At 39.5% G+C, this 11292-nt stretch overlaps 1 protein-coding gene and 1 pseudogene across 2 annotated transcripts; both read right to left on the bottom strand.

The window, feature by feature from the left end:
* Positions 1-461: 461 nt before the first annotated feature.
* On the bottom strand, positions 462-11242 carry LOC111335015 (dipeptidase 1). Of its 2 annotated transcripts, none has more exons than XM_088755305.1 (10): positions 10975-11242; positions 8025-8154; positions 7413-7696; positions 4845-4902; positions 3968-4067; positions 3090-3166; positions 2842-2926; positions 2584-2659; positions 1789-1924; positions 462-1374 (listed from the first exon to the last, which is right to left on the bottom strand). In XM_088755305.1, exons 1-10 carry the CDS (start codon positions 11130-11132, stop codon positions 1288-1290), a joined length of 1191 nt encoding a protein of 396 aa, XP_088611431.1. In that variant the 5' UTR covers positions 11133-11242; the 3' UTR covers positions 462-1287. The 2 variants fall into 2 exon arrangements, with proteins under 2 accessions (XP_088611431.1, XP_088611432.1); XM_088755306.1 differs by having other exon boundaries at positions 8025-10596; positions 10975-11114.
* LOC148735104 (uncharacterized) lies at positions 4912-7292 on the bottom strand (annotated as a pseudogene).
* Positions 11243-11292: the final 50 nt, after the last annotated feature.

Below are 11292 nucleotides of genomic sequence, written 5' to 3'. Positions count from 1 at the left end.
TCCAGTGTCAAACCCTCGCAAACCGATCGCCGGCTCGTACTGCTAAAGACCCTAACTTCCTCGCGAGCGAAGAGATCTTCATGCGGCAGCGCTATTAATGCGCACCTGGTGGCAAGAGATGGGTGTCCACAAATGCCGCATGTAGTAACGAAAATTCGTTAAAATCGTCAAATCCGCCAAGCTGATTTCGCTTCGACAAATTTGATTTAAATTTCGTCAAAATCGTCAATTCTGCCAAGCTGATTTGGCTTTGACGAATTTGACTAAATTCGCCCAAATCGTCAAGTACAGGAACATTCACTCGGTTTGACTTAACCTCGTCAAATCTGCCATTTTCGTTACTGCGCCCATTTCTGGACATAAGTGGCTAGCAAGCCGGACTTCTGATCGAGAGATTTGGGTTTGAGCCCCGAGACACCTCATATTGATGATGGCTTTCAAAAGCTGAAACTTCTAGGAAAAGCTTTAAAGTTGGTTTCTTTATTCGTCAAGTGCTCGTACGTTCAGAGGAGGATTAGTCATTCCTATGTTTTTGTTTTGTTACCGTGAAAGTTGGAAGTCATCTTCTTCGAAGCTGCCCTCTATTTCCAGAAGGAGCCAAACAGTGGATTAATAAGTGCGATGTGTAGATCTCTTCTATCAATCACCTCAAGTATTCTAACGAAACAGATGGTCTTTCAAGATCTTATGCCATTTTCCAATTTCAAACTAACAAAGGGAAAATATATTGGTATTGTACTTGGTGTGCAATTCTATTCTGTTAGTAAGTATCTCGAAAATTGAGAGAAGCCATAGAGGAATTAAGTAAAAAGATAAAATTACACGAAACCGCTAGCAACACGACTGTGGAAGGGAATTGTAAGCAATGGTAGCGCGCACAGCAGTGTGTTTCTGTTGGGATATTTCCTAGTTTTGTTATTTGTTGTTCCCATTTTACTTACAAAAACCGAGTCAGCACTCCCAGGGAGTAAAAGAACCCCCCCCCCCTCCCCCGGCGCTTGTTGGAGCATTGCAACAGATCAGAGGAAAATAGTGCTTTGCATATTTATCAATATAGTTATTTTTTCATCGTAAGGTATGCGATCATTTATGTTAGATTGGGCTTTATCATTCAGCCTCGAATCTAGGGAAAATTATATATGCTGGCCTGTAAAAAAAGAACTTAAATGTCAGATTGTTACTGTACGAAAACCGTAGGATTACAGAGATCTCAACGTCGAAGCCAAAATAGCAGGTTGCCCTGTGTAAAGTGTTATTGGTGCCTTTCAGTGAGGTGCTTCATCAAGTTTACAGTCCATCAAGAGCTGGTCGACAAGTTTCGTCGACATTAATGTAGACATCAAATGGTGGAACGTTATTTTTACCCTCAGCAACCTTAAAAGGAGATAATTTGATAAAAATTAGTAATAAATGATAAATTCTTCATTGCCTCATGAATGTTTTCACAGCGGTAACGTAACCATCGTAACTACAGTCACGTGCCTTGTTGTATGGCTAATATGGCAGGAAAACCCTAGGTATTGCTTAAACTTTATCCTCAGGTATTAAAATCCGAACAACCTCATATCTTTTAATCTTCATGTAAATGGTCTGATTCAGTTTTATGTCGAAGAAATCTTTTGGAAGTCAGTTCGCCCAGAGAAACTCGGAGGAACGGTTTTATGGGAAAAGAGCAGTGCAAACTCTTATGTACAAAGAAGAGGCCTAAGATTAAGGGGCGGGGGACATAACTAGGTAGCATTAGTTAACCAATTTGCCCTGAAAAAGAAAAAGAGCCAATTTCTCAACCTTTTCCATTTTTTCCATAGCCGTGAGTAAGTTTCCTCCCACAACTTTACTGGCCTCTTCATTGCTGTATCCTCGCCGGAGGAGTTCTTCTACTAGCTTAGGATAAGTTGAAACATCCTCCAATCCTGTCGGAACTCTGTGTTTAGTAATTAAACATGATAAGAACTTCAAGTACTGTTAGAAAGAATTGAGGCGAGCCTAAACTCACTTGACTCGAATGGATATTTTTGGCGACATGCTGATTGACAATGAAGCGACTTTGTGCTGAAAGTAGGAACTAATAGTAATAAGAGCCATCTCAAATTCTTAAAAAATCGACGCTAATTTTGAGGCACCCCCACCATTGTTATTTGCATAGATGGCAACCGGATTGATTCATATTTGATAGCAGTTATTTGTTCAGCAACATGTAACTGGCCTTTAAAGATTTTATCATTTCGTTTGAGCGAATAACTTCTTGTAACCTCTTTACATTTGCCCTCCTCGACAATGGTCAAAGATTTTAGGAAATAACTGAGCAGCAGGTACACTCACGGAGATTAGTAAGAAACCCATAATTTATCGTTCTAGTGAAGCTATAATTAGTATTGTAGAATCGGGACCACATACCACTAGAAATGTTGGTGATACTGTCATCACTCGGAACGTTTTCGAATCACTTGCTTTCGAGTGTATCCCCAGCACCTCACGTGGGTTGTCATGGTGTTAAACGAATAAAAAGTGCTGCGGCGGCCTATCGCTTGAAATAAATCGTTACGGAAGTGTACTAGTTAATCTTGATAAGCATCTACAGACCTGGGTACGCCGTCATAATCACCACCAAGACCAACATGATCAATGCCTGCGACTTTCTTGATGTAATCGATGTGATCTGAAATGATCCGAAAACAACCGAATAAGATACAGCATTGTATCTCCCGTGATTCAGCGTGTGCACTGATCGAATGATTGCAGTTTCTTCCCTAGCCTTAACAAGCTTCACCAGAATTTGGAAACAAACTCATTCTGTTTACACTTGAATGCTGAATCTCATTACTTATCACATACCATTACCTGCAACATCACCGAGAGTCGCATCTTTTCTGCAAGTGACGTAATCGTTATAAAAGTTCACCATAACTACTCCGCCATTCTTGGGCTGTAAGGCAAGCACACTGATATCATTATTATCATATTTACTTTGAGCTTAGAAACACTGCGAGTGTGATGAAACCAGCCAACTTAGGGTATGAAAAGACAAATAAATAAACAAAAGAACGAGCAAATGAATGAACAAAGAAAGCGGGAATAAATGTTCTCACAAGTTTTTTTAGGACATCATCAGGAACGTTCCTCGAATTGTCACACAGTGCATAGGCGGAGGAGTGACTGAAAATAACTGAAACAGGTGTTACCAATAACTCCTTCAAATTTATAGCTTGTTATGTACAATCAGCAATTTTTTTGATTAAATTCTAATAACCCAAATGATTAATATCCACCCTATGCAGGAATGGCAGATATTACATTTTTTCCAGGGTAGTGGGGGGGGGGGGGAAGTAGGGAGTAATATATCGGGTAAGTCCGCTGACTAACGTGAGAGACGTGGGGGCCAACTTATAGTTGGTCAATAATTTAACAGTCTGCTGACAAATAACGCGTATTTAACTGGAATCTCAGATCTGAGATCAATAAATTTTACTGATGAATGAAACAGCAGAAAGTAAGACTGTGTGCATAAGGCTTGCGCGAGCGGTTACATGATGAGACGCTCGGATAATTGTATGGTTCAAGGCCGATATGCCGTCTTTATTCAACATGTCTAAATATGACCTTCCTTCACCAAAAGTTAAAAAACTTCTCGTCAGTGCAGTGGCCCTTACATTTATCACCTTCATCATTCATTTTTCGGAGTTCAGTGGCTTACTGCCACTTTGATTGTTCCAGTTAGTGGTTTCCACTCCAAGTGATAACGTTTTTTTCAACGTTAAAGTAATTGATCCTGTATTTCGTGTTTGGTCAAAATTTATTTCCTTGATCTAAAGATAATGACCTTCTGATCTTACTTCTTCTTTTCCGCTTAATAGGTTTGGAAAATCTCGTATAAAATGGCTACAAATATATACGCAAAATTTTAAAGCAAAAACCAATCGATATTTCATGGCAGATTTCGCAAATCACGACTATTTTCATTTTATACCTGGAGCCTCCGTGATGTTAAGAACATCACGCATGACTTTTGCAGAAACATGTGATATGTCGACAAACATCCCAAGCCGATTCATTTCTCTAATCACGTCCTAAAAAATAAACACATTAAATCTCTTATTGAATACCCACTGAAATACGCCATCCGAATAAAAACTGATGTATTTCTCTTACGGTAAGATAGAACAAGACGAAATATCTAATAGAAGGAAAGATCTTCCTCATGTGAAAGATCGCCAAATACCAACATACAAGACAGGGATAAACCAGAAACAACACAAAGCAGAAATTCCGCTCTCAAGCAGACTGCCCTGGCAAAATTTGTTTGGCTGCGGTGACTCGGAGTTCATTTTATTCGTTGACTTATCAACGACTTGGACGAGCATATTTTAATGCAACATTGTGTTGTCAACAAAATAAAGACCAGGGCCGGGTTGTTCAAAGCTGAGTTAAGTTAACCCAGGGTTAGCGTGAAATTTGATTTCAGATCTGAAAGCTTTAGGAGAAAGTTCAGTTTAATCATTTTGTGTCTGCAATTTGATGATCGGATGCTCTAAAATGAACTGGGAAAATTATCTCATAAAGGTTCTTGAATAGAGAAATAAGGAAACCTGAATCAAAATTTAACCCTGGATTAGTACTAATCGGCCTTCGAACAACTGGACCCTGAATTGGACAGAAGAGGTCTTCATTAGCCTCATTGCCTATATTTTTTCACATCCTTATCTCGAGGTTCTAGGCGCGGTGCCAACATCAGTTGCAACCTAATGCTAGCGTGACAAAACATGTGTTGATTAAGTGGAAGCCTTCATTTTAGTGTTTCAAAGAAGTTAAGTAGAAGAAAGAAAAAATGACAACGAACGTCTCACTTTTCCAAATTCAGTCAAACCATCATGTTCCGGCTTCTCTGGGGTGCAAGAGTCGGCCCTGAAAAAAAAATCATCAATTATTTAGTCTGTTTTTCTGATTCTGCGCCTTATAAACTGTTACACGATATAATTTGGTAATATCAACTAAGTTGAAATTGTAAATTGGCCACCGTAAAGAGTTAAAAAGCTGACGTTTCGAGCGTTAGCCCTTCCTTCGTCAGAGCGAATGGAGGAATTGTGGGTTGTGTGTGGGTTTAGATGCAGAAAGTGGAGCTACGCTATTGGTGGGAATATGGCGACGAGAAAAACGAATAAATTAGTAGAATGAAAAGCGTTCTTTGATACCTGTGGGATTAAGAGTGCCGATTTGAAAGATAAACTTTTGTTCAAGAGTTTTACGGCTTTCCTAACTACGTAAATGTAAGGAAAGACCACAGATTGCCATATGTTGCTTATGATGATTAGGTAGATTAAAGTGTCCAGTGACTGGTTTTGATGCGTCCTTGTCATTCCTTTCTACGTCGCGGAGGTGTTCTCGGAATCGGTCACCTAGTCGTCTTCCTGTTCCGCCGATGTATATCTTTTTGTAATAAGTCCAAGTTATGCAATAGATGACGTTGGCTGAGGTGCACGTGAAGTGATCAGTGATCTTAATGGATTGTTTGGGTCCCGATATTTTTTCAGTGTTGTGAATGAAAGGACAAGTTTTGAATCGTGCGCAAGCGCATTTAAAAGTGCCGGGTTGGTCATTAGTTTGTAATGAACTTCTGACCAAAAAGTTACTTATGTTTTCGCCGGGTTGGTCATTAGTTTGTAATGAACTTCTGACCGAAAAGTTGCTTATGTTTTCGCCGGGTTGGTCATTAGTTTGTAATGAACTTCTGACCAAAAAGTTGCTTATGTTTTCGCCGGGTTGGTCATTAGTTTGTAATGAACTTCTGACCAAAAAGCTGCTTATGTTTTTGTCGCGTTTGAATGAAATGAGCGGAGGTTGCGATAAGATAAAGTGCCAGTCTCTGGATCGTTTTGAAGTAATTTAAAGTTTTTAAGAATAAAGGATTTAACTGAGTGGTTGTGAGGATGAAATGTGAGAGTAAATGGAATGCGGTCGGAATTTTCCGTCGATGACGTTTGTAGTGCTGACGGTCGATCAATAAGTTGGGTGCGGTGGTGACCCGCTTGAACGACAGAAACAGGGTAACCACTTTTTTCGAAAAAATTGGCACATAGACTCTGATTTGTGAGAAAAGTAAGAGTCATCACTACATAAACGACGAAGTCTTAGAAACTGAGAAAAGGGAATGGAATTCTTGACATGAGATGGATGCGAAGATAAATACAACAAGTAACTATGTGAATCTGCAGGTTTGTAAAACACACTGGTACATAAACCGTTGCCTTCAATTGAAACTTTGATGTCTAAAATGGATAAGGAATTGTCAGAAGTTTCCCAGGTATATTTGAGAGCCGGGTGAAAGGAATTGACTGCGGTTATGAATTGAGTTAGCTCCTCCCTAGTAGAGAAGGTAATGCCGATATAATCGTCAATGTAGCGACCGTAGAGTTCAGGTTTAGGGCCGTTGTATTGGCTTAAAATTTGGTGTTCGACAAAACCTACAAAAAGATTGGCATAGCTGGGTCCCATTTTGGTACCAATGGCTACGCCATTGGTTTGTTTGAAAAAGTTGTCCCCGAATGAAAAACAATTGACTGTAAGCACTAGTTCAGCTATGCGAAGTAGTGTTTCAGTTTTAGGTTCCTTAACAGTGCGTTGATCAAAAAAATGTTTGAGGCCAAAAGACCTTCGCCTTTAGGATTGACGGTATAAAGAGATGTAATGTCCATAGTGAAAAGAAGTTTGTCTTGGCCAAGGAAATTAAAGTCGCGAAAAATTTGAAGAGCGTGTTGGCTGTCTTTAATATATGATGGTAAAGTTTTGACGATGGGAGCCATAACTTTGTCTAAATAGCTGGTGGGTAGGGCAACTGCAGGCCGAGACAATGGGCCGATCCGGTTGTTAGGTCTGTGAATTTTAGGTAAAAAATAACTACATAAAGTTCTAGGAGTGGTTATGATAAGATTTTTGCAGTGGCCGGCAATTCTTGTTTAGCTATGAGTTCGTGAATCGTATTTTTGATGGTGTTTTGATTGATTGAGGTGAGGTTACACGATATAGTTTGTATAAGTTGGTTCTCTCTTGCAACTCCTTTTCCCACTATAAAATTCAGAAAATTCTTATCAGTTTATCACAGCTAAGTACGACCACTTCAACAAACTAGTGTCTGAATATCAAATGTGATGGTGTACCGAGAAGGCAAGACCATCCCCTCCAGTACTGTTAAATTGCTCCTTCCAGAACCCGGCGCGCAGATGGAGGAGTTATAAAGCACTTGCGCATTAACTATCTTTTCAGTTTCAAGTGCTTGTAAATAATTAAAAATATTTGTCAACCTAGTCTCATCATAAACAAGGTTCAGCTCCTGTGAAGTCTGTGAAAAGAAATTTCACTTTTACCGTGTATAAAAAAGGAATTAAGAATGCCAAATAAATATTTGTCACACAACTCACCAAGGAGTGTGACAGCTATGGGTCAGCGTCATGTACCGCCCTCCCAAGTCATACAACATTCGAAGGGCATCCAAACTACTATCCATGGCATGACCCCCCTCTACGCCAATCAAAGAGGCGATCTTTCCGGCTTTGTGTGCATCTTTTATGTCCTGCGCAGTGGTAGCCAAAGTAAAAGTATCCGGGTACTTATCCACCATGCGGTGGATGACGTCAATCTGCTCGAGGAACAAGCGTACCGAGTTCTTGTACTGGTTGGCACAGGAAACGTACGCTGACCAGAACTGTCCGTAAAGATCGCAATGCATTTGTCATTCAATGGCTGAATGTCCTCAAAATTTCGTTTAAGTGGGGTTAATTGGTGGTAACAAAGTTTTTTACTCTCTTCAGTGTTATGGCTTGGCTATTTTTATGGCAAGGAGAAATTAGATGTAGATCATTTTGAGAGCTTAAAAAAAAGGTACCCGATAACGCTGTTTTTCTGGAAAACACCTTATTTTGTTCATATTAACCTTCAAGCACGAGCCTTCTTCCCCATCTGTCTCCTTCAAATGACGGACTCATTCTTGAAGGGAAAGTGGCATGCAAACGCGTCGTGTCCAATCCGCTTACCTGTGCTCCAACTTTGCCCTTTCTTAACCTGGGGATATCAGTGTGCCATTCTGGGTTACTCTTGTCTAAGGTTACATTTTCCATTTGATTCATGTAATACTTCCTCAGTTGCCATGGAATATCATTATGCCTGAAAAAATAATTAAAAAAAGCAGTTGAAGGGTCACACAGTTTAGTAAGTTCTTGATCAAAGTGTGGGGCATGTTTGGGTATGTAACAGAATTCCGACAGTACGCTTAACCTACTTTATTTACAGACATACTCATGAAAAGACATACTCATCTTCCAAATCACTTCTTACTGTCCCCACTATGAATTCTGTGACATACGGTGAACGTGCGTTCTCCTTCTGTGTACCTACATTATGGAAGACCATTCCTGATTCTCTTCAATCTGCAGCTTCTCTTTCGTTTTTTTAAATCTGCCCTTAAAACATTCCTATTCCGGAAATTTTATTTTTAGTATTGTGAAACACTACATAGGTTTTTATCCCATTTAACTTTATTTTGCTAGTGTAGGTACTACTGACTGTTAGTATCATTGTTATGTTTTATTTTTATTATGCTATGTAAGCGCATTGAGATTCTTAAATGCGCTCATAAAAACTTTACTATTATTATTATTATTACAAAAGATCGTTCTTTCTTTCACTCGCACGTGTGGTCGTGGAGGAAGTTCACTCATGGTAGAAATTTTTTTTAGTCGTTGTATCGCAAAGGTCACAGCACAAGCAAAATACGGGGGGCGCCGTATCTTTGGAACCTTTGAAAAAGTTAATTGTAATGGACAGGAAGGCAAATGTTATTGGAGCGAAGAACTGTTCGCAAAAAATATCATGTGTTTTGTGAACCTTGCTCTGTTTACAAGGGATACGCACTAACGATCGAACTGGACTCAATCAGTATACTGACTCGACTGAGTTTAGATACAAGATTTTTTTTTCTCACGTATTCAGCTACTCTCTAACGAAATCATTAAAAAACCTGCTTTTATAGTACTGAGTTGTTCATCTTGATTGGTTGTTGCTAAGCGCTAATCAAAAAGGGTCAATCGGCAATCACTTTGCGATTCGGCGTCCTTCTTAAACAATTACAATCACGCGACCAGACTAAATGTCTGAGTCTCCGACAGTGTACCTTTTTTTTTTTCCCTTCAAGTTCGAGGAAACGGTTCGTAAAAGAGAGTGCGTCGAAAAAGTCCCTAGTGAATAATTTCAATTTGTCTGGTGGCTCGACAATGTGAATTTATTTGCCCCAAAATAAAAAAGTTTGTTTCTTATCTTTGCTGTAGTGTTAAGATTTTAAGTCAACGAGGAAGGAGTAATGATGGACAGGTTCATTTCGACTAAAAGTTGATTAAGGAATAATTACGGGACTATCTAGTGACTTCGATAGCAGTAAACTTTTCTCTTCTCAAGTGCCACGAGTTTTGATGGAAACGATCAGTATAAGACGGGGCATGTTTTGCAAGTTCATCCTAATTATTTTAAAACCCGACACTCGTGGCAAATTGAACTCTCCTCCTCCCTTCCTCCTCTACTTTTCGTTTATAAGTGTATGTGTTATCGTCACTTGCCATTTTTATTGTTCCCTCGCCTTTGCTAGAGCTTAATAAATTTCAAATCGTTTATAATTAATTGTAAATCTCATTTTCAGACAAAAAAGCGGCCATCTTATTCCGACACAAACTTGTCTGGTTCCTATTTATTTAAGAGCTCTTGCAAACAAAGTTCGGCTGTTGACCTAGAAATCGACTAAAATGTCGACAAACGTGTCAATTCATTTTACTCTACATCCCAACAAGGAAAGGAGACATCAAATTGAAAATTACTTACTTTCAACCTACCACTGATAATACTAATGAATCATTGCTGTACTTATCAACAAACTGAAACGATAAACATCGTCGTAGATGACATGTTGGTCATGTTGAGTGCTTGAAATGACAAAAATGTGAACGTACGTACAGGTGGCCGTCAATCATCTCAAACTATGAGATTTGATTATACCATCTGGTCTGGTTAATGTTTCTGTTCCCCTTTGTGTGGTTCGCGCTGGTTTGTTTGGTTTTTGTTTACTCCGAATTTAATTTCAGCCACCGTATATTCATTGACCAATATCCCTCCCCCAAGCAAGACAAGAAGCGAGCAGGCACGGACTTGATCACAAAGAGAGATGGAGGGAGGTTTGCTAATTATTTGAGACTAATAAAATAGGTCTTTGCATTTGCAAATCTTTCTTATCACTTATTTCAATAGAAGTACTCTCTCTTGCCAAATGATGCCCTAAATACCCCAAACGGACTGTTCAAGGTTTAAAAATAGATTTTGACTGGTAAAAATATACAAACAGCGTTCATCTACACTGAAGTAAAATCGACGTCTATCGGATTCTGCTATGCGCTATCAGTTAAACAGATTCAAAGACAAAAAAAACATGTTCTAGTTGACATTCCCGTCGATTTTTCTCGAGGTATGCGTGCCCCTAAACTCAGTTATTGTTTCTTGATAAAGCGGTAAATATCTTATTACTCATCTTTACAAGTAATCTTGAGCGTCGTCGGGAGAATTTATCTGTGGACATGTCAAAAGAGAGCGTATCAATTCACAACCTGTCTCAATCAGCAGTCAAAGCACATTTTAGACAAGCCTTCCCACAAGTTCCGTAAGAAATGTTCTTGTGACTTTTCCTTCAACCTTGCGCAAAAAGGAGCTACTGGTTATATCTTTCCACGGCTAGTGTCACACACTTTGAAACGCGCCTTTTGCTCTAGAGGAGACGGTTTCCTTGCTCGCGGAGCGCGGGCGCTTTGTACTTTGACCGAAGCCACTTAAAAGAATCCCTACGTAACTCGGGAACAATTCGTTTTCGTTTTCTGTTTTCCCCACCTCCTTCCGAGCTGGGATGAAAGCTTTTGTTAGCAAAAGAGTGAATTGAACAGGTTTTCTTACCCGTCAACAAGTGGAGTCTCCTCCAAGACTTGTGCAGCGCGCTGGGAAATGCTGGGTGCATCTTCCTTCTTTCCTGTCAAAACCGCTATAGGTACAGCAATCGCGATTACAAGAACGACCACAACTACCGTTCCAATAATGATAACTTTCCTATTCATTCTGATTTGGTTAGTTCGCCCTTGCTTAGGAAAATGGAAGGCTGCACTGAAGTCGAACACAAGATAATGAGTAAACAAACCTGCACAACCTTAGTGAGTGAACTATTTATCTAATGAATTTTTTCTTCTTAATTTTCACATTTCTCGCGTATTCATTGGT

This window comes from Stylophora pistillata, chromosome 3 (assembly GCF_964205215.1).
Source record: "Stylophora pistillata chromosome 3, jaStyPist1.2, whole genome shotgun sequence".
Taxonomy (NCBI): Eukaryota; Metazoa; Cnidaria; class Anthozoa; order Scleractinia; family Pocilloporidae; genus Stylophora; species Stylophora pistillata.
Note: the sequence above shows the minus strand (reverse complement) of the source record. Positions and strands in the feature narration are given on the sequence as shown.

Bases quoted from the DNA above. Each gene is read 5' to 3' on its own strand.
- LOC111335015 (XM_088755305.1), bottom strand. From the start codon at position 11,132: ATGAATAGGAAAGTTATCATTATTGGAACGGTAGTTGTGGTCGTTCTT. The intron at 3,167-3,967 runs GTATAAAATGAA...CACCTGTTTCAG, and splicing joins TAACATCACGGAGGCTCCAG to TTATTTTCAGTCACTCCTCC. The intron at 2,927-3,089 runs GTGAGAACATTT...CTTGCCTTACAG, and splicing joins ATGATGTCCTAAAAAAACTT to CCCAAGAATGGCGGAGTAGT.